This window comes from Barbus barbus, assembly GCF_936440315.1.
Source record: "Barbus barbus genome assembly, chromosome: 22".
NCBI classification, from domain to species: domain Eukaryota; kingdom Metazoa; phylum Chordata; class Actinopteri; order Cypriniformes; family Cyprinidae; genus Barbus; species Barbus barbus.
In genome coordinates this window covers 22,662,533-22,686,713 of record NC_136750.1, presented here as the reverse complement: position 1 = coordinate 22,686,713, position 24,181 = coordinate 22,662,533, and the positions used below count along the sequence as shown (strand labels likewise).

Below are 24,181 nucleotides of genomic sequence, written 5' to 3'. Positions count from 1 at the left end.
CGCCTGTCTAACACGTGCACTAATAGACTGCCCACATCTGCTCTATAAAAAACGCTGACCATGACGCCATGACTATAAAGATCACAAACAAGCCAGACTGCTGGACTACTTTGCTATCAAAGGCAGGGAGTCATAATAGAAGGGAAAGATATAAGAAAGAGGGCGAGAGAGTGAGAGTGAGAGACGCTATGTAATATCCTTTCATATTGACGTTCCCTGTATTGATATTCTCAAGCCTACTAACAACTTAAACTGACCTTTCCTTGACAAATACTTCAATCCTTTGAAAGTAGTAAAAAATAAGTTTCTCCACTGAGATGGAACTTGATGAAACCTTAACAGTGATCAAAACTGTGATATCCAGGCAATCATCAAGATGAATCGTGAACTGGTTAACGTTGTTCAATCAAAGCATTGATTAATCTTAATTTTTCTGTAGTGATACATTTACTGTGATTTAAAGGTGTATAAATTAACTAATATATTATGAATAAACGAAGTAACAATGAATAATATTTTATTTATAATTATATATTCTAATTGAATGTATTATTATTATTATTATAACATTAATATATTTTAATATTTATATAATATAATATATTAAAATATAATATAATATAACACATAATATATACTAAAATAGCATTACGCTAGATTTTAAAATGCTGTAATTATTATATTATATTATATAACATTATAATTTATTTTAAAATGCTGTAATTTTTTATGAACAGGAAAAAAATCTTGGTATGTGTTAGTTCAGGATTGCTAGTGCATTTTTTATTGTATAACCTTACTCTAAAGTGTTAACTTTTCACTTATATTTTAAATTGTATAAATTAACAAACACTATGAAAAATATGAATTAACAATGAACAACAGTATATTAATATTTCTATTATCATTTAATCTAACATGATTTATATTATTAATATTATTAAATTAACTACAAAATTATCAATGTGATTTGTTTTATATTATATTATACAGAAATGTATATTTCTTTATTAACATGAACCAATTGTTGTTGATTTTTTTTTTTTCAGAACACCTGAAGATTTAAAAACAAAGTAAATCTTATTGTAAAGTGATAGCGATTCACTTATATTCAAATACTTTAAATGCTTAGGCCACTGAAAGGCTGTGCTTGTTAGTTAATGTGACTGTCCGGACTGTGTGCGATTATGGGCCTGCTGACTGGGGTGATGGGGGGAAGAATGTGTGTCACTGGAAGCTGGTGAGACTAGAATCCGTCTGATGTCAGTGTTTTAGTGAGATCTCCAGCTGTGCCAGTGCCCCCGGCCTGTCCCTAAATCAAAGAGAACGCATGCCTACTGTTGCTGACACTTAATACCAGGGATTATATGCTGCCCTCTCATTGGTGTAGAGTAGATATCATTTCAGTGTGGTGCTACTGGAAACCAAAAAACAAGGGCATCACAAAAAATAAATATATAAAAGTAAGAATCTGGTAATGAATTCTGTTCTTAAAAATAGGACATTACCCAAAGTTCGGTGTATATTGTAACTACTTGTAACTTTTGTATCGATGCAAAGTCATAAACAACAGCCAGACAGGGTCAGAGGTGAAAATGCTCCAGTGACAGCCATCCACTAAAAGTATTGACAGTTCACTGAACTAATTTATGGCAGTGCTGTATGTTTGGAGTCCGGAGCAGAACAAAGCTCTCCCGCAGGACAAATGGAATCAATCTGGTTCACTGGCATCTGGTAATGATTCTGAACCAGGCAGAAGGGTGAAGGTGGCTAGGTGGCTGTATTTCAGGTAAAGACTTTGCATTAGTCTTTACTAGACTGATACAAAACGTAACGTGATTTGGTCTGTCTCTATAGACTCTACTCCATATCTCAAAATTTCTTATCACTGCAGGTGTGCTGAAATTAGCGTTGGAAGTAATGCATTATGATTAACGCAAGGTACATAATCAGATTACTTTCCCCAAGTAACCAGTAAAGCAATGCATTACTTTTACAATTACAATGAAATATCTGAGATACTTTTTTAAATAGGTAACTCAAGTTACATTTTTTTCCCCTTTATTCACTGACATCTCTCCTGTCCCCATGTTGAGAGAAACTGAGGCGCTTTCTTCAGCCTGAGGCTTATTCATTTCACTTTTGGTGTGAAAGGGCATTTACAGTTTCCAAGAATATAACTTTTAGGCTTTTTTGTTATTAATAAAAACAACTAACCAAGCCAAGCCCAGCCCAGGTGACGCAAAAGTAACATAATGCATTACTCTATATAAAAAGCAACTAAGTAATACAATTAGTTACTTTTTTTTTGCAATTTTGTAATGCATTACTTTTAAAAGTAACTTTCCCCAACACTGGCTGATATAACCAGCTGCTAAAAGTTATGCAAGATAAAAATGTTATTCTGGCCAAAAAACAAATAAATATTCAATTACACACTGGCTGTCATAGCATGTTTAATAACAGATTAATTTAAACATACATTAAATAATTAAGACTAACAGGTTTAGTAAAATATAATGAGTATATTTCACGAAATGCTCCTCTCTAGACTTCTCTCTAGAGAGCTAACGAGCTGTGGACACTGATGACTTGCTGAGGTAAATGAAATGCTTTGTGGATTTTATTTCCACGCTGTTTTGTTGATGTCTTTCTGTGGTTGAAACACTGATTGAGCAATTACATGAGGCATGAGATGTTCAGTCATGTTTATTCGCGTTAAAACTAGTAGTAAAGAGGAAGGAATGATCGCGTTCATTCGTACTCCGCTCTGCACAAGTCTGCGGTGCGTCACGGCTCAGACACAGGAACCGGAGCTGATTGCGGCCGCTCGAGTCAATGTTTGTGTTGGGTTTATACCAGCACGTTTCTGAACCGTCCCAGAAGCGGCTCTCCAAGGCATTTAGCCTTGTCATGTGGCATGACAGCGATCTGTCATGCCACATCAAAGACTGTCAAAACGCCATTTATTATTTGAATTTCCTGAAAAAAAAAGTAAAATACTGTATTCGTTCGGTGCACATGCGTAACGAACCGAAAGACCCATACCGAAATGGATATATATACATATATACATATATATATATATATATATATATATATATATATGTAATTCACAGGCAACAGCTCTGGTGGACATTCCTGCAGTCAGCACGCCAATTGCCAATTGCTAAACTGTCTAATCAGCATCTTGATATGCCACACCTGTGAGGTGGATGGATTATCTCGGCAAATGAGAAGTGCTCACTAACACAGATTTAGACAGATTTGTGAACAATATTTGCGAGAAATAGGCCTTTTGTGTACATAGAAAAAGTCTTAGATCTTTGAGTTCAGCTCATGAAAAATGGGGGCAAAAACAAAAGTGTTGCGTTTATAATTTTGTTCAGTGTATATCTCCAGAATGGGGGTTAGGTGGTATAACTTTTTTATTCAACAATTTAAATGTATTACAAATATATTCATCACAGCCCTGATTAAGCCTGTCTAACAAGCACAAGCCAGTATCAAAGTTCATAAACTGATGTGTCAAATTAACTATTCCATCATAATTTCTCTTCCACACTAAGCAGATATTTAAAACTAGAGCTTTTTATGTCTGTCTGGTCTCTGTGAGGTATCTGTAGTTCCTGTGGAAGTGCTGTAACCTTGCAGATATTGGTAGCCAATAGCAACCGGTCCCTGCTACTGTGGGTCTACTGTCTACTGTGGCTGGTCGGTGCGTATACATACAAACCCACGCACACTACATGGGATATAAAGATCCAGTGCATTCAGCGCTTGTGTACATATGGTGCAATTTACAAGACAGATACAAATGAGTAATTCAGCTCTAGGCCGACAGCTATGCCTGACCCACATCATATAACCGTATTGATGAAGACTAGATTTGTTTGGCCTTGTCTGGTCCCTGCAGGCAGTAACTAGAGGATTTTAATGCACAGGAAGGATTCGGTTTCAGAGATTCAATAGCAGCCAGCTAGAAGCAGAATTGAACTATGATGAAATATGACTCTCAAGCCATTTCCTAGTTATCAGAACAAACTCAAACTGACCTTTCTGATGTATTCATATGAAAGAAAACTAGACAAAATTGAAATGACAACACGGCTTGGTCCAAAAAGTCACAAAGGCTGTGATTTAATTAAATAAATATATGTGCTTTGTGTTTCAGAGTAAAGCGGGACACTGTGTGTTTTCACGTGAGCAACTCATCATCTGCCAGTGTTTGAAGCATCTCAGAGCATCTCAGTTTGCAGTAAATGCTGCTCCACACAAACTCCATCTCAAGTTTGGGACGATTTAACATGCGTTTGTAAATGCAGCATGTGCCAACCTTCTTTCCATACTTGTAATAAGAAGCACTTATCAAAAGAGAAGCCAGGCTTCCTGCGGTTTTAAAAATGAAATGTTAGAAAATGAAAAAAATAAGATAAATATACTTTTTCTATTATATGTGTAATAATGTTATATTTGTAATTTTACATAAATATTTGTATTTTAATTTTACAGTTGAATTTTTTTTTTTACAGTTTTTCTTTTTTCTTAAAGCAGCAATCCGTAACTTTTTTTTGGTTAAAAATGATCCAAAATCAATATTTGAGCAAGTACATAACTAGCCAGTGTTCAAAACTATCACCTTACTTCAGTCTGATTCACAACGGTTATCTTATAATAATGTTTTCTAATTTGAGTGGTACGGGTAGGTTTTCGTGGGAAATCACCTCTTTTATGTTTACATATGTCACATATGTAAACATAAAAGAAGTTTTCCCGGCTGTTAGGCTATCGCATGAGAGGATCCTGCAGGTGGCGGATCATTTATAGCCTTTTCTCACAGCAGCTAGAATAATCAAATTTATAATTTTGATGGCAGATTGTAATCCAGAAAAGATTATGTGTTTATGAAACACATGTGAATGAAATAAAATTATATTCCAGTTTTAATTGTGCTTCTGATTAAAGATAGCCAACATGGGATTGCACAAATTTTTGTATTTTAAATAGAACCAGTTTGAAGAAAGATTAATTTGCTTTTTGGATTAAAATAATTTCTTAATATGAAATTTGAATGGTATGACAATAAGATTAGGCTGTACAAAAATTGAAATCTACACGCTAATACTATATTCAGTCATGCAATGCTCATGTTGTTAACATTAATAATTTGAGAACAAAGTATAACAATGATAATACTTTGCCCAGTTAGATATGATATGAGCTAACTGATCATTAGATTTAATGTTGGTAGCGCGATTTATTGTAATGCTTTAAATACTCTGCAGCTTTAAATACTCATTTTTTAATATTTACAATTTTTTAGTGAGTAATTTTTTTTTATTATGTTATAGCCATATTGATTGATAATCACAACAATTTGGCCAAAACATGCAGCCCTTCAAACAAGCAGCAAACCTGGAATGTTTTAATCACATTTTAAATCACAATTGCAATTTAGCAAAAAAATCACATTTTCTTCCCCAAATCATGCAGCCCCACTTCCAACTTCCTTCCGATGTCATATATAGGGATAAAACTGTGAAATTTGACTAAATGCAAAAGTTTATTATAGTCACCCAAAACAGTCAACAACCTGCAACTCAACAACTGTTGATCATCGTGATCTCAACATTTTAAATGTACCTCTCGTGTTGGTTGCCATGTCTGCCACCTTCTGAAAAGCATCAAGAAACGCTGCGACCGCCAACACTGTGGTTCTGTGAGGGAGTAAACAGCAAAACATTTATAGTCATCAGCGCCAGTGCTGATTAGGAACAGAGACAGAGCTGCTAAAAATCAATCTGATTCACATCTTGAGAATGCAGATTAAGGCCCTGTCCCGAATGAAGCGCTTGATGGGAACTTAAAGGGAATTTGATGCTGTGAAGTCCATGAGACCTGAGGGTGTCTCATTTGTCATTTTATGATTCAGAAGAGTGCTTATTCGCCATTTTGTCAATCCCACACTGGTGCAGACTATTACCCAACAGCCCATGCTACAAAATGTAGACTGCACAGGTGGTTGAGGGTGCCATTTGGAACAGGGCCTAAGGCAAGTATCAATATCTCAGAAAAGATGAAAGAAATAACTAATAAAAGACGTCTGAAGTGTTAAATTACCTTAGCTGGGAGTGTAGTTTCGTGGCCTTTGCAATGAAGTCTTCCCACACTGTATATGAGTACTACAGGAATGAAGAGAGACATATGAGAGAGTTAGTAAGAACATAAACCTCAACACATAACTGAACACACAGGTACTCCAAAACACAGACACATTCAGAACTCCATGTACCACAAAGAGAGCAAAGCACTTCAGATGAGGACCAGATGTCTCGCTGAATACAAACGGTCATGACACACTTCCATCTGTTTTGGAAGAACAGGAACACCAGCAAAATTTTGTCCAGGTGTGCTGACCCTGTCTGTCATCATCACTTTATATGCTGTTGAAATGACTAGCATATGTTGTTCCCCAACATAGGATGCTAATGTCTTCACAATAGGCTTCCTAAACATCATTCCAAACCTGCACGGCTTGCTTTCTTCTTTGAAACATAATTGAAGACATTTTGTCTCAGTGTTTTTTGTCCATATAATCAGCATCAGTCAATGGGCTCCAAAACTATTTGGTTACCAACATTCTTTAGAATATCTAAGTCATACAGGTTTGGAACGACATGAGGGTGGGTAAATGATGACAAACCTTCCATTTTTGGGTGTACTATCACTTTAACAAGCTTAATCAGAAACACTTCCTTGATCAAGAAGAACCTGTGTAAACAACATTAAGAATTTTCATTCTGAAATAATTATTTATTATCACACCCCAAGATCAATTCAAGAGAAAATCTGTCGTTAATAAAGTGAAATTTCCAGGGACAGGAGAGAAGAATCTTTTTTAAATTGTGCTGACAGCTCTTGTTAAGAAACTGGAGAGGTTGGGATAAGGTTGTTATTGCATGGGTCTCTGATGACCATGAGCCAATGATCTTTTCAGACGTTTATCTGTTTGGAAATCCTTTATCTCTATACACATTTGTGTTAAAAAATAATTGGTCAAAAACCACTGAATAAGTGCATTCTGACATCAAGTTCGCTGACACAACCACTAAATAGGGAGACACAAGGCATATGGTAGAAAACCTAAGATATCTACAGTAAACAGTTGTTTCTTATTATTTCATAAATAAATAAATAAATGCAAGGGTGTCTGATTATTTTGTTTGTTGATGTTGGAATCTAGGTTTTCTTTTGCTTTGGAAGAAAACTCAATTCTGCTCCGCAGCTCACGGTACAGCTAAAATTCTACCCTTTAGTTACACACAATCTCTCTCTACTCTGTTAAGAGTATGCAGGATAATGCATAAACATATGACTAGAGTATCAGAAAAAAACAGGTCCACACAGATATATATTACCATTCAAAAGTTTAGGGTCTACAAGTCCCTTATGCTCATCAAGGCTGCATTTATTTGATCAAAAATAAAAAACAGTAAAATTGTGAAATTAACAATCAAAAATAACTGTTTTTATTTAATATATTTTACAAAGTAATTTATTCCCATGCTGAATTTTCAACAGCCTGTCTTCAGTGTCACATGATCCCTCAGATATCAAGAAACATTTCTTATTATTATCAATGTTGAAAAAAAGTTGTGCTGCTTAATATATTTTTATGCAAACTAGGGCTGAACGATATTCTGTTTTGACATCGACATCGCGATGTGCGCGTGAGCGATAGTCACATCGCCGGAACATGCGATGTGAAGGGTAAGCTCATGGTGTATTAAGAGAACGGTAGCACCAGGGTAGCACACAGTAAACACGAGTTTGTTGTATGGCTTGTTGCTGGGGTGACATGCACGTTCCCCGTGCCTGCACAGTGATTGGTTCGCTGTGCCGCTGCTCACCGCTCACGCGCACAGCCAACATTCACTGCTAAAAATGCGCGACGAAGAGGATCCGCCGCAAAAAAATGATTTCGTACCAAAAAGAAAGTCGAAATCATCTATTTGGGAAAAATGTGTTCTGCTTTTGTGTTTACAGAAATGTTCTAATTTTGGAATAAAACATTAAGTGACCTTTTTTGTCACTTGTAATGAAGCTTGCTTATTAGTGAAATTATTAATATCATGGAATGGTAATTATTGACTTTAGCCTGGATTGATGGCTCTCAATATCGCAATATATATCGTTGGGAAAAAAATATCGCAATGTAATTTTTTTCCAATATCGTGCAGCCCTAATGCAAACTGTTAACCACCAGAAAAAACTATGAAAACAACAACAACAACAACATTTACTCAACAATGTAAAAGTCTTTACTGTCGTGTCCTTGTTGGATAAAATTATAAATTATTTTTTTTTAATTAAATAAATAAATAGATCTTACTGACTACTTATGAAGGGTACTGTACACAAATCATACAATAAGAAAAATGAGCTCTTCTAAACAGTCAAAGCCTGGTATATTTAAACCCCACAGGTGGTTAATTAGCTTTCAAGTAACAAGGACAAGAAGGACACGAGGAGATTGAGACTGAAACAGATGAACAAAGAAGGTTGTTGCAGGTTAAGAACAGTCTGCAGATGCTGAGATCAATTCACTTATTGGCCGTATTGTTCCATCATCACAGTTTTAAACATTTAATATATCTGATCTTCTTTAAAATATAAATATTAAATATATCGAATCAGATCGTATTGAATTAGTATCACTATTAGTTAGGTAGAAACTAGGATAAAAACAGGTCTTTCCTGCAAAACATTCAAATATCATTAAAATGTCTTGCTTTTTGTTTAAAAAAACAAAACTTTCTGGTATTATGATTGGAATCAGTGACAAAGCCCAGATAAGACTTTGAAGAAAAGCCCAATTTTGTGGTTATTTCCTAGCATCCATGCTAGTTTGTGGCAGTAGTGCAGTCCTTGTATCCAATAAACACATTAAACAAAATAACAAAAAGTCATAACATTTCAACTCAAGAATGAAACTGTGACTTAAAGATGTTTGTCATATTAGTCCTTGAGTTTATCTGTAGTCATTAAGGCTATCACAGTTAAAAGCTTGCAAACACCATTGCTAAAAAATAAATTCAAAATGTTATTAAAGTAGTTTGTACAAACAGAATTTTTTAAACCAAAGGATTTAATATATATATATATATATATATATATATATATATATATATATATATATATATATATATATGTACATACAAAGTATTAAATTAACTGGTTTAAACAGATTTAATAGGCTATTAGTTTAATTCTATTTTATTTTTTAAGTGAAAGCAGCCTATGTTTGTGTGTTTCATTTCATATTATTCTAGCAAAAATAGCTGTCCTAAACCTTTGGCCACAGCTGTAAACTCTTTTATAGATCTTGGTCTGCCAAGTGAAATCACAGAGTAGAAAAATTCTACAATATGCAAATTTTTGAAGAGGAGTTTGCCCTACGCACATCATCTCTGACATTACGACACTCTCCGGCTTCACCCTCTTTATGAGTGTTGATATACTGCATGTCAAACAAGCTGAACATTGCCATGGTTGGTCCCGAGCCAAGTCTGGAGCCGTTCACAATATATGGACTCCAGATCTGGCATCTGGCCAATGAACTTCACTCAAACGCCAACTTTCAGCAATAACATTCACTACCGGAGCCGCATGAGAACATGGAAACCATTTATGGAACAGTACGTGCAACCACAGGGTTCTGAGCCAGCAACGCAACAGGCTGGAAAGCTCTCAAAACAAAAAAAAACAAAAAATTGCAAATAGAAAAGCAGATCATATCTGAGAGATGGCCATGAGAGTTTTAAATGTTACAGGAGAACAGATTGAATTCAGCTTATCGACACAAATGTGCAAAGACCTTGGATCTTTCATCAATAACAACATCCTTCATCCTATTTAACAAAGTATTTTTAAGAAGAGTGTTTCTGGTGACATTACACAATTCATACAGTATCATTCTGGATTCTGGCTTTTTTTTTTTAGTAAGGGATATAACTACAAATATTTCTTCTTAAATATATGTGGGTAAAGAAAATGCAAATAAATAAATGAGAATAATTGTTGCATATAAAGATATCAAATATTTACATGCCAGGTTATAATATACCTTACTGATTTTAGTAAGGCTATACTGTACAAAATAGCCACTGTGATATTTAAATCAATCAATCCTCCAGATTTCCCATAGTTAGAATGAGTTTCACAATCAAATAAACAAACTTTCTCTTCTGTCAAAAATAAATGTCACTATTATGACTTATGCTTTCCTAAATGCATGAATATCAATATTTTACATACTGTATTCTATACAAACAGCTATTTAAAAGCTGTTTTTGATTCTATTTACTTCACTAAAATCACAACAAGGCTTTGAGCAAGTGAGAGTTTAGTTAAGCTCCACATTTAAGATCATTCTGATGCATTTCTTTCTCATTATGAGTCATGCATAATGCCTGCACATTAACATTGCTTTTAAAATCATCAATATGATAGAAGGTCAGCCTGAGAGATATTCTGACTGAGTCCAAAATAGAGGTAAATGTATTTTGCTCATTAGACAACTAATAGCTAGGCAGACTTTTAGTGCACCATTTTCAAATTTGTAAATGGCGAGGACAAAGTCAAGTAAAAATAATTGGGTTAAAATGGGATTATATGGTTTTTGTAAAAATCAAACTACACATGAGCCTCTCTAAACATACAATAACAGGCAGACAGTAGTAGGGGTAGTGAATGTATTTGAATCAAAGCATACATTTTTATTTCTATTTAAGCCTGGAAAAGTGGGTGGTGCCCATGCTTCATATAAAAACTATTTTGGATAAAAAGAACATTTCTAAACCACTAATAGATCTATATTCAGTGGAAAAAATATTTTCTCTCATTTTACTCTGTCTTCCACGTATTAGTCTTATGTTTACCAAATAAAATGCACAAGAAAATGCTTTAACATATAACAAGTTTTACTACAAAAGGGTCCAATTCTCATTTCACAACAAAGCCCTCCATGCTGAGACCCCCATGCCATTAATCACAGCATCAGTGGTGCAGGCAGCTGGACCCCTGATGAACACAAAGGCAGTAAAACACAACCATCTTTTTTGCTAAATATCTGCATCAATAAAACAGTCAGTGGTACCTTCATATCGTTGACGATCGCCTGAAACAATCCACCCAGAGCGCCGCACTCCTTCTCCAAACTCTCCATCACGTCACCAAGCCCTTGATTCGTATTATGCTCTCAATGAATGAACAAAACAGATTAAATGTTCTGATCCAAATAAGCTGATTTTGTCTTCAGGAATTGAGATGAAAGTGGTCCATTATGTCCTAATACAGACCTCTTGTTGCGTCGGATGCAAATGGGAGCAACATGCAGCAGATGTCGGCAAAAAGAAACAACAATTGAGGCTGTCGGGTGGCTCTGTTCCCGTTATCCAGGGAATGATGGCTGGGGTCAAAAGATCTGATTCTCCCCTCGCAACCCCCGGTTTAGGATACAGAGGACGGTTTGGGTATCATACTAACAATCTGTGCTGTCAAATCCGCGTGGACGAGAGGTTTCAGCTTAAACAGTGCCTTATTTTTTGGATTAAATAAGGAGTCGAGTGATGCAGCGAAAGACAGACGTGATATTCGATCCACCAGGTTAGTGGGCGGGATCTTAGGGGCTGGGGGCGGGGCTTAAGGGTAGACATATGGCATGTAGGTGTGTGTGTGTGTGTGTGTGTGTGTGTGTGTATAGGGAGAGGACAATTGAATGGTGGACCTTTAAAGTAGCTTTAACGTGTCTTTGTGTGGCAGGGACAAAGTTAACAGCACAGCTGCCACTGCAGGCCATTAAATGGGCAGTGCACTTTTTTTTAACCCTTTAACTGTCACGACAAGAAATATATTTAAAAAATATAAAACAAATAACTGTTTTTACATAGTGAAATAACAGCACTTTGCATAATTCTAACTTTTAATAATTATAAAAAATAATAACAGTAACAACAACAACAACAATAATAACAATAAAAGTGCCTCTGCTTTTGCAAGTGGTTAAAAGTGTCTGTTAAATGCATATATAAATTGACACTTTTTTTATTCCTTTTTATACCATTTTAATCAACGTTTTATTTAAATGGTCCTGTGTTTCACTTAAATAATCCCATATGTATGTATGTATAAATAAATAAATATTCAGCTTAGCCTCTCAATTTATGTGAGCTCACAAAAACTGCATGTATAATAAATATGCAATATTAGAAAAATATTTTTAAATATGTTTTAAATATATAATAGGCCTATTATCAAGATAAACTGGCCACCCCATTTTCTGTTTTATTAATAATATATGCACGCTGGTCTGTTGTCCCAAATAGTGCTGAACCTTTTTGAAGTCATAACTTGCACATTAAACTTTCATTTAATATACATTGATGTTATTCAGAGAGAAATTATGACAGATGTGGGTACTTTTGGAAGTAAAACAGCAACATGAAAACAGCAAATCAGCTAAATGCACTCAATTTCAAATAAAAAAATGTTCTAAGAAGAGAAAGCAGCACATTTTGCAATTCCAATGGAATTCCTAAACAGGGCACTGTGATCTAAGTGTATTGAGCAAAGTGTGTGTCCTAAACTTTGACCTTGCTGAAATGAAACATTTTTTTATTATTAGCAGAATATCTATATATTTAGGAATCTTTGATGAATACAAAGTTCCAAAGAGCAGAATTTATTTGTAAAAGACGTCTTTTGTAATTATACATGATCAATTTAATTCAAACTTGCAGAATAAAGTATTTCTTTAAAACAATCTTACTGACCTCAAACCTTAAAACAGTATTGGTGTATAAACACTGATTTTAAATCAAATATTATATTTGAGTTTAGATTTTGCATTTTTATATCCATTCATGTTTGGATATTGATCTTTTGGCTTTTGATTTTAGTTCAACAACCACAAATACAAAATAATAATAATAATAATAATCAAGAACTTGCCATCTACTGCAAGTAGCAGCATTTATGTAATCTAAAACAGCAATAACAAAGTACTCTCCTGACAAATGAACAAATAGTGAAGCATTGAAAAGCTGTTTTGATATACACTTAATATATGAGCCAACTGCATATAACTGACCACAGTGAAACCGCAACCACAATTTCCTGGAGTACTGCTAAAGAAATCTAAAAGCCCCCCAGAACTTTTCCAACGGAGGAGGATGTTGCTGTGTTCTTCTTACATCACTTACAACCAGGAACATTCTGTTCTTTAAAACAGCTGAATTCCTCCAAAAAGATAAAGTCAGGGAACCACCTCTGGCCTTCACAGTATTTAGGCAGCTGTAAAACGCATAACTTTGACAGGTTTGGTTGCGCCAGAGAGGGAGCTGGATATTTTTAAGTCAAGTGCAATCTTGTACATGATGGCTCTCTAGGGTCTTTTGGATGATACCACACATAAAGACCATCAGAGAACACTCACATTCTGCAATAAATCTTTTCTGAAAACAGTCCTGATGCATTATAATCTGCGATATGAGCGCTCTCACCCTTTCTTTATTATCCTTCATCAACAGAATTATGATGTGGAATAAAAACAAGTACGAACTTCTTAAGATCACGCACATATGTTTTGGGTACCAGTAATTTTTATGAGCATGGTGATACTTAAAATACCATTCTAACCATAGAACCATCTGTGAACCATCTGTGGTACCATCACGTTCATTCCTTCAGGCCCCTCGCTGTCCCTGCAGAGTCGATGGCTTGCAGGGATTCCGGGTCCTTGATTCATGCTGGGGCCTTTACTGAGAACATTTGAGCCAGTGGAATTTCCTCTTGCACAGCCCGCTAAGCCAAAGGATTCCTCAAGATCAGCTAAACAGTGAGGAGGCACGTGCATCTCCCTGTGCTTGTGAAAAAGACAGAGAGAGAAAGTAAACAGTAAAATATGCAGAGAGCATGAAGCAGGAGAGTAAGATACAGTACAACCAATACTGCTTATGAGAGGAAGATTATTAAATGCAGAAATATTTAAAAATCTACTTGACTATTCAAAAGTTTGGGGTCAGTCAGATTTTAAAAAGCATAAAAAATAAGAGTTTTATTTAGTAGGATACATTAAATTTCTTAAAAGTGACAGGAAAGACATTCATTTTACAAGATTTTCTATTTTAAACTCTATAAGCAGATGAATATAGCTGTTAAGAATATAAATGTATTTAAATGAAAAAAAAAACCTGCATATCATTCTTCATTTTTTTATATATTGAAAACATGCCTTAATTATTTTATTTTGACTGTAGTTCTTGCTCTTAAACATTTTGAATCTACTTTCCAAGAGCAAATACATATATTGGTGTTTATACTGAATATTTTCAGGTAGTTTGATATACATACTTCTGTTCAAACGATTCAAATCTTTGGGGTTAGTGTGATGTTTTGTTTTTTAAAAGAAATTAATACTTGTATTCAGCAAGGATACAATAAGTTGAGCAAAATTGACAGTAAAAACACTTATAAAGATTTCTGTTTCAAATAAATGCTGTTGATCGTTCTTTTCATTAAAGAATCCTGAAAAAAAGTTTATCATGGTTCACAAAAAAATATGAACTCTTTTCAGAATGTATAATAATAATAATAATAAACAAGAATGTTTCTTGTGCACCAAATCATTATAATATTTTTATCAAATAAATGCAGCCTTGGTGAGCATTAGAAACTTCAATTATATGCTGAGAAAAGCAAGCTAAAGTCACTTATGCGATAGTTCTAAACTATGCAAACATAAGCAAACAATGAAATATTATGTTTATCCCAATTCAAGAGTGTTGCACAAGACAGGATGTTTGACAGGGACAGCCCGCCATAGTTTATTCACAGGATATAGTGTTCTCAGTTTAAAGAGTTATCTGTGAAATTGCATACTGTATATACAGTATAAACATACAGTAGCCTCAGTAAGTATTTGGACACTTTAGTCACTTAAAATGTAATTACTTTAGATATAAAATATCAGTATCATCATACAAATGATGCTCTTCATTGGAACAGATTTGGAGAAATCTAACATTGCATCATTTACAATGGATCCTTTGTAGCGAATGAGTGGCGTCAGTTCTAAATAAATATGTTGCTGAATTTTCATGTGAGAAGATGACAGGGGATGGACTTTTTCTGTGGAGGAAGTGTTATTATGAATTATGAACTGGTATTTTGGCTAGAAGCGAAGGTTTAAAGTTAATACACTTTAATGATGGATTTGTTTCTTACAAGCATGCAGTATTTAATAGATGGACTGGAGTTATTGTGATGTTTTTAATCAGCTATTTGGACTCTCGTTCTGACGGCACCCATTCACTTCAGAGGACCAATTGATGAGCATGTGATGCAATGCTAAATTTCTTTAAATCGGTTTCAATGAAGAAACAAACTCATCTACATGTTGGATGGCCTGACACCGAGAACATTTTCAGCCAATTAAAATTTTTGGGAGAACTAGTCGTTTAAAACCTTTTGCACAAAATTTGGTGTTAGATTTATCAGTACATACATCTTGAAACAGCTTTAAACTTAAGTGACCACTATTTCTAACAAACACAGGAAGGTATTTGCGTCAACAAATCAGAGATGTTCTTTAAATAAATAAATTTGCTGGCTTTGCTTGCTATCTTCCTCTCTTCCTCTTTCAATCTGTGTCATTGCATCTGGCTGCCAAGAAGTAAGCAGGATGAAAAATGTATTTTCCCCCTCCTCTGTTTTCCTTCGGGCAGAACTCTTCTGACCACATGAACCACACAAGGACTCTAAATGGAGGCCAAAAAGGCGAGGTATCAAAGACAGGCTACAGGAACAGAGAGGGACTCTCATGTGAAAGGGAATTGTGTCCCTAAACTAGAAGTTCAAAGGTCAACTGAACGCTTAGAGCTAAAATGACTATAATTCTTCATAGGAGACTACAGCACAGTTTTGGCATTTAGCAGCAGTGCTCACTACTTAATAACTGCATTAGAAAACCTTTAATAAAATATATAAAAACAGAGGCTGGGTATGGGACCTAAAGTCTAAATGGAGCTTCTAGTGTAATAATGCAGCTAAAAAGTATAACTGTGAAATGTTAGTAAAGACAGACAAAGAAAGTGTACATGTCGCCCTCTTTTGGATATCATGAGAAATTCAGTTCAGCTGACAAATCTGAAAAATTACCAATTGTGTTTTAATCCTAATTTTCTCTTCTGTAAACCATAAAAAAATACAACAAAAATGTAATGTAATTAATTAAAAACATGCGTATTGTACATTATTTTCCTTTGGATAAAAACATGATTTTTCTTAATACTCTTGCAGATACTGAAGTATTTGGCAAAAACCTGAAAATAGTTTTATAGTAGTAATAGAAAAAAAACTATTTCAGGATTAAATGTAAACCATATAAAACATACAGATATTTATACAGCAGTATGTCAGTGAAATGATCTCCAGTGTAATTATGTGTCAGCATTAATGCTGGCTAGTGATGTGCTTTGAAAAAATAATACTAATAAAAAATGAAGGTGCTACAAACACATAGATGCAAAGATTTATACTCAAATTTTCAACTCGATATATTGCAGAATGGTGTTGGTCTGCCAATAGTGCCAAACATTAGCACACAACAGGCTGATTAGCTAAAACTAAACCGTACACTCACTCACAAAAATAGTTCAAAGTCTATATATGACATGGTACAAAGAAAATGTAAAGCCTTGATGATGTAAAAATAAGCACTCTCAGAGAGCCGTCTCTTTAGATTCTGCCACCGCTGGTGCTGGATGGAAGTTCAGAATTTCAGTGAAGGTGAGTTCTGGGGTCAAAGAGGCAATAGAAGGAACAGAAAATAGGGAAAAAAAAAAAAAGGTTATTTCTTAACTCTCCAAAATAATCTATACTATATATAAGAGTAAAATACTAACCAATTAATGGAACAGTTCACCCAAAAATGGTGCCATCAGAATAAGAGCTCAAACAGCTGATAAAAACATCACAATTATCCACAAGTAATTCACTATTAACGTCTCGCAAAGTGAACAGCTGTGTGTTTGTCAGAAACAAATCCATCATTAAGATGTTTCAACTTTAATCCATCGGATCTTGGCAAAATGAGAGTCCATAATCCATAATAACACCAGTGGGAAAAAGTCCATCCCCTGCTGTCCTCTCACATCAAAATCCACCAACATATTTGTTGAGAACTGTTTTCACTTGTAAACGGTGCTTGATATGTGCACATTTCTCTCCTGATTGAGACCAAAAAATAGCTTTATCTGGGAAAAGCAGTATTATGGACAGAGGACTTGTATTTTAACCAGAAGCAACGGTTTGAATGTTTGCTTTTCACAAGATGTTAATTGTTGGACTAAAGTCGCGTGTATTACTTGTGGATTATTGTAATGTTTTTATCAGCTGTTTGAACTCTCATTCTGACGGCACCCATTCACTGCAGAGGATCCATTGATGAGAAAGTGATGTAATGCTAAATTCCTCCACATCTGTTCCAATGAAGAAACAAACTCATCTATATCTTGAATGGTTCCCTAATCCATTAAACCATTGCTGTGAATTTAAACCTACTTTTCCACTGCTCCACTGACTGCTCTGCCTCATCCAGAGAATGGTCATACGGTGGGACCTCGGTCTCCTCCTCCTCCTCATGAAACTCAGAGAAGAAAGGAAGAGCCAGTCCCTCTGCCGCTGTTATTCTACTTTCAGGGTCCAGGAGCAGCATGCTGTCTAACACATGAATCGCTGAGAGGGAAATCAGTTAATGACAAACAATTATGCTACATTCAAACTTGTCTTCATCAAATGCATTCATGAAAGATGTGCTTAGATCAAATAGTAGTTCATGCATTCCTTGGGAAACAAACTCATCAAGGTCATGCGTTCAATCCCCAAGGAGTGCATGAACTAATAAAGTGTATACCTTCAATGCAATAAAAGTTGCTTTGAATAAAACATCTGTCAAATTCGTAAATGTAAATTAAGTTGATAAAAAGCTATGGACATTTTATTTATGACATCAATATTAGGTTAGGTTAAAACTTTTATGTATGCGTTTCTTTATTGTTGATAACATGATTTTTCACTTCTTCATGAATTTATTTAAAAAAGGTGGTTATGGTGGTTGAATGGATTTTTAAAAGAACAAATATTCAATGCAATCTCAATATGATGTAATTAAAACAATGCATATTAAATGAAAATAAGTTAATAGAAATAATAAAACTATACAGAAAATGCTTTATAAATACTTTCACATGGAGTAGTCATAATTACACTCACTGGCCACTTTATTAGGAACACCTTGCTAGTACCGGGTTGGACACCCTTTTGCCTTCAGAACTGCCTTAATTCTTTGTGGCGTAGATTCAACAAGGTGTTGGAAACATTCCTCAGAGTTTTGGTCCATATTGATGTGAAACCAGTCTGAGATGATTTGAGCTTTGTGACGTGGTGCATTATCCTGCTGGAAGTAACCATCAGAAGATGGGTACACTGTAGTCATAAAGGGATGGACATGGTCAGCAACAATACTCAGGTAGGCTGTGACGTTTAAACGATGCTCATTGGTACTAAGGGGCCCAAAGTGTGCCAAGAAAATATCCCCCACACCATTACACCACCACCACCAGCCTGAACCGTTGAGACAAGGCAGGATGGATCCATGCTTTCATGTTCTTTATGCCAAATTCTGACCCTACCATCTGAATGTCGCAGCAGAAAACGAGACTCATCAGACCAGGCAACATTTTTCCAATCTTCTATTGTCCAATTTTGGTGAACCTGTGCGAATTGTAGCCTCCGTTTCCTGTTCTTAGCTGACAGGAGCGGCACCAGGTGTGATCGTCTACTGCTGCTGAAGCCCATCTGCTTCAGGGTTCGACGTGTTGTGTGTTCAGAGATGGTATTCTGCATACCTTGGTTGTAACGAGTGGTTATTTGAGTTACTGTTGCCTTTCTATCATCTCTAACCAGTCTGCCCATTCTCTTCTGACCTCTGACATCAACAAGGCATTTTCGTCCACACAACTGAACAATTGCTCGGTTTGAACTTCAGCAAGTCGTCTTCACCACATCTAAATGCATTGAGATGCCTAAATGCATTGAGTTGCTGCCATGTGATTGGCTGATTAGCAATTTGTGTTACCAAGCAATTGAACAGGTGTACCTAATAAACTGGCCAGTGAGTGTATGATATGTCCACTATATAATATATGATAACCCTGATTAAAAATGTGAAAAATACACATTCATCTCATTTTTGCATTGAACAAAACAGAAACGCTCTTACCTTGTGGGTTAACACTTGGTAACAATGTCCGAAGTTCTTTCTTTCTAAGTTTTGGTAACTTTGCTACGTAGTGTCTAGCCTAGAAAAAAGTTATTTAGATTTTCACATCTCATAATATATCTGGTGAGAGGTCTACAAACTAGTCTTAGTATGAAAATATAACTGAAACACACATCTTCAGACTGTAGTTTGGCCGTGAACTCTTTTGTGGGTGTCCCTGTAATCTTCATGATCTCCATCAGCTGATCCAGGTCTGGTGGAATATGGTCAAGGATTCAAATATACTGGGGATGAGACTTAGGGAAGTAATCACCACATCAAAAATACAATGCCAAAAATTCTCCTAAATTTGTACATAAAAACCACAGCTTTTCTGCGAGGAAGGATACGGTCATTTCCTTTGAACAGTGGTTTCCCTAGTAGCATCTCTGCCATGATGCATCCGACTGACCAGATGTCCACTGATGGGAAACATTTAATCAAACACAAACATGTCTCTGTATTATCATCAGTTGGAATAGCAATTGTGCTATATGTCATTAATCAGGAATTTCTATTACCTTTATGAAAGCAATAAAACAGACTAACACTGATCTTTATTTAGTATTAACATATGCTTTTAATCACAGAATAGATAGTATGGATAAATATATTAAGATTAGTGCACGCAACAAGGTACTAACCAGTCTGTGTGTAATGCATCCAGCTAAGAATGACCTCAGGTGCTCTGTACCAACGTGTCACAACATAGCCTGTCATTTCACTGTCTGCTTGTCGTGCTAGACCAAAATCCAGGATCTTTAATATAGGACATCAGGCTTTATATTGACAAGCGGCATACAGCATGAATATGCAAATACCACTTCACACATGCACATTCTGGCATACCTTAAGCTCACACTCCTCATTTATTGCCAGATTGCCAGGTTTAAGATCCTGCAGATTTTAACAGATGAAGTCAGTGGTTTTGCAGTGAGAAATACATGTGTGTTTAAGACTAAAACCACCTTACTCACCCTGTGAATGATTCCAGCAGCATGGATATACTGTGAACACAAAGAGATTTATGGCAATATATTTGAGAGCAAGTAAGTATTACTAAGAACTTTCAATACTCACTTTGAGTCCACTCAACATCTGGTAGACCAGATAGTGGACCCTGTCCTCTGACAGTCTCTCCGTTTTCATTAACTTTCCTAGATCAGTACCCATAAAAGGCATGACCAAGTAACTGTGCAAAAGACAGGGATAATCAGATGATGATCATGCATCCAAGAATCACTATATGAAAAACAATCACAGTCAAAGCACTAGTAAAATACTCACAAGTCATCGAATCTGTCTAGAGAAAGGTCTGCTGTGAAAACATCCAGGAGTCCAATAACCTGTAACGGTTCAACCAGTGATTTTTAAATACAGCACAGGATGAAGCCTGCAAATCCATTCATTTATGACAGGGCAGATGAGAAACTCTCATCATGGAGTGTCAATTTTAGGTGTCTTACATTATCATGTTTCATGTGTTTGAGCAGCCTGAGCTCCCGATAAGCTCTTTTGGCAAACAGGTCAGACTGGAAGGGACGATGGAGTTTCTTGATGGCCACCTTCGCCCCTGTTCTCCGGTCAAATGCATAACTGAGGAATAAATCACCAGTTGTCGATGCATGAATTTCAAACTAGAGTACATAAATATACATTTTATTGCTATTGAGTTCTATGCATTAATGTTACTAATGCTTTTTTTTTTTTTACCTAGGAAGCAGTCAAACAATAACTAATAAAATAATATTTTTCAAAGTCACTGTAACTATGCTTTAGATACAAGTAGTGCTTCCATTACTAAGTAATATTTATTAAATCTTTCCTTCAACTACACTTACGTACTAGGACAACTAGAGTAGATACTAGTAACTATTTAAAAGGTTTCAAGTAAAACTGCAATAGGTAAAAGCAACAACTGGAAAACATACAACATTCAAGAATCAATAGTTGATATCTGAAACAGTTTCCATAGAATTATGGCAATGAAATTGTTACCAGTAAAATTGAAATTACGTGTCACTCACTAGTGGAATAGTGACTTGTAGCAAAGAAATAAATACTATTATGTACACAAATTGCAAACTAGTGTAGTAGAATATAGAACAAAAGAAGCTTGCCATATCAAAAGAAAATTCTAAGCTAAAATAATTATTTTTAAAAGAAGTAACGTCTCTTTTAAATATGTGTATATTTCTGTTTTTCTTAAGTGATTTATTTAATTAATTATATGAAGGACTGGTCTGAGGACTAGTTGTTTAGGGATAGTACATGGTAATAACCTACAGTATGATTTTAAAGTGGATTTTTTAATGATAAGGTGTGGGATGTGTCTAAATAGTGGTATATTACTCTGGGCATTTTAAATCAAGTATGGAAAGTTAAGGACATGCAATAAACCATCATCACCTGACAGTGTTTGTCACCAGCAGCCATCTTACAATTATTAACCTCATAGTAATGCAATGAGCTGTAACCTACACAACGTAGTTTTGCAAGCACTGCATTTCTCATTTGGAGCTCTAATTTTCTGTCTTTGTTTATCTTACACATATCTCTATAAAGTGATAAAATATAGTCTTACTCTCAAATACACTGTATAACTGAATTTCTATCAAACCACTTCTGGGCACCTTATCATAAAGTAATCTTTCACTTGTGCTTGACTACCTCCGTCCACATCATTTGTTTTGAATAGACGCCGGATCACGGATCTGCTACAGTGACAATGCATTACGTGTTTTTAAAATGTAAAGCACGATTCTTTCAAGAGATTACAGAAATAGAAGTACAGAAAATGAGAGTACACTCACCTTACTGTGCCATATGCCCCCGACCCCACCTGTTTCAGATCTCTGTATCTCTCCGGCACCTCCCAAAGACTTTTATTCACCTCCAGGCGATAATAGCCAGGCTTTGATCGGGCTGACATGTTGGTGAATACCCCTTTAAATGTGCCACCTCGAGTACTGCGGCCGTGATTTTCAGGTTTACCTGAACACTGATAATAGAAATCTACCTGTGCGCGTTCATAGACTGTGTGCCCGGTAACCGCTCCCTCTCTACCGTGGCCGTGTGTATGGCAAGCCGCTTTAACATAAAGCTGTTGTGAAAACCCAAGTCGTAATACCTATTTTAAAGCTGCAGTCTGTAAGTTTAGCCTCTTTGTCGCCATCTCTGTTTGAATGCTTATGGAATTATCTTCCTTGCGTGGGATATGCGCCGGCATGGCTGCAGGGGGATGACTCTAATGCTTTGAGGAGTATGTGTGGCTGCCAGTCACCGCACAGGTGTGGATACTTTACTTAGGAATCACAGATTCTAGCCTACATCTAGGAATATATGACCCAAATAAGAATTTTCACCGGATACTGTCATCTGAACAGCAAACAACAAGTCTGCCACTTTTGTTCTGACCAACTGAGGAAAAAAGCATAACAATAAATTGCACTACAATGGTGATTAAATCTAACTATCGTTTAGCTCATTTTACATCAAACCGTGCAAATGATTATTACTGTTATACTTCTGTTTTATACTGTTTCTCAAATAGTTCATGTTAACCATATCAGCATTGCGTGACTACATGTAGCGTTACATGTAGATTTCGATTTCTGTACAGTCTAATCTCTAATTATGCCACTCGAATTTCATATAAAGAAACTCTTTTAACCCAAAAAGCAAATTATTCTTCCTTTGAACTGGTTCTCTTTAAAATACAAAACTTGTGTAATCCCACATATCTGTAATCAGATGCACATTTAAAATTGGAATATCTAATTTCAGTCACTTATGTTTCATAAACACATAAACCTTTTGGATTACAATACGCCATCAAAATCATGCGAAATAGCCTACTAGCCGGGACTCAATCTTTATGTTTACAGACGTCACGTAATTACGTGGCAGCAAGCTCAAATTTTTCGCAAATTACCACTCAAATTAGAAAACATTATTATAAGCTTAAAGGCGATAGTTTTGAACACTGGCTGGTTATGTACTTGCTCAAAAATTTATTTCATATATTTAACCAAAAAACGTTACGGACTGCAGCTTTAAGTACTATGACAACTGGAATAGATGTTAGTAATTATTTAAATAGTTACAAGTAAAACTGGAATAGGTATGAACAACAAGTGAAAACATACTAATGAATAACATTCAGAGTATGTTTACACAATGATTGTACCAGAAAGTTTTCCTGTTTTTAAAAGGTTTTGCATACGAATAACGCTGTCAAATGTTGTTAAAACAATCTCCGTTCACACAGATGCACAAAAACAACTAAAAATGGTGTATGCATGCCAGGTCAGTAGTTGGTAGGTCAGTAATCCATTTGACAGCACTAGTTAATAGTGAGAACTGATCCTTAAAATAAAGTGTTACAACTAGTTGGTTTAATAAATGTCAAACCAGCTTTCCATACATGAGTTGCCCAAGAACATGATCGTCCTTCAGTGAATCTGAGAACTGCTGCATGTTTGTTCTTCTACAGCCTTGAAAAACATTAAAACTAGGGCTTTGGGAGTCCCATGGATTTTGGTCTTTTACAATATGAACAAAGAAGAATGCTTGTTCCCCTGTTATATGCAATACATTACAGGGATATTTTTTTCTGTCTGCAAGTACTTGACAAATCTGCCTTAATATTTGTAGGTGCATATCTGAACCTGTGTTAACATGTTACCTAAATATTGGGCCCCAGGCACAGTCATTCCTCACTAAATGAAAACAATGTAAGCCGCTTCTCCACACACTCTCACTGAAAAGGTCCCAAATGTGTTTTAGAAATACAAAACC

The 24,181-nt window shown here is 35.5% G+C and overlaps 2 protein-coding genes across 4 annotated transcripts in view; both read right to left on the bottom strand.

The window, feature by feature from the left end:
• LOC306888025 (protein MTSS 2-like) overlaps positions 1-11,657 on the bottom strand; it is a 28,138-nt gene extending 16,481 nt beyond the window's left edge. For both annotated transcript variants that reach the window (XM_079446118.1, XM_079446119.1), the window contains exons 1-3: positions 11,159-11,657; positions 6,121-6,182; positions 5,644-5,717 (exon numbers count right to left, since the gene is read on the bottom strand). In XM_079446118.1, the coding sequence (XP_079302244.1) occupies positions 5,644-5,717; positions 6,121-6,182; positions 11,159-11,227 (205 nt within the window). In that variant the 5' untranslated portion in view covers positions 11,228-11,657. The remainder of the gene's footprint in view (positions 1-5,643; positions 5,718-6,120; positions 6,183-11,158) is intronic.
• A 3,198-nt stretch (positions 11,658-14,855) lies between these two features.
• LOC306888111 (mitogen-activated protein kinase 12-like) lies at positions 14,856-22,456 on the bottom strand. Of its 2 annotated transcripts, XR_013785720.1 has the most exons (13): positions 22,195-22,452; positions 20,848-20,977; positions 20,669-20,727; positions 20,462-20,573; positions 20,359-20,388; positions 20,231-20,278; positions 20,026-20,140; positions 19,732-19,803; positions 19,516-19,595; positions 19,343-19,421; positions 17,623-17,796; positions 16,965-17,540; positions 16,209-16,855 (listed from the first exon to the last, which is right to left on the bottom strand). XR_013785720.1 is itself a non-coding variant. In XM_079446258.1 (12 exons), exons 1-12 carry the CDS (start codon positions 22,311-22,313, stop codon positions 16,782-16,784), a joined length of 1,092 nt encoding a protein of 363 aa, XP_079302384.1. In that variant the 5' UTR covers positions 22,314-22,456; the 3' UTR covers positions 14,856-16,781. The 2 variants fall into 2 exon arrangements, 1 of the variants encoding a protein (XP_079302384.1); XM_079446258.1 differs by lacking the exon at positions 16,965-17,540 and having other exon boundaries at positions 14,856-16,855; positions 22,195-22,456.
• Between the last annotated feature and the right edge of the window lie 1,725 nt (positions 22,457-24,181).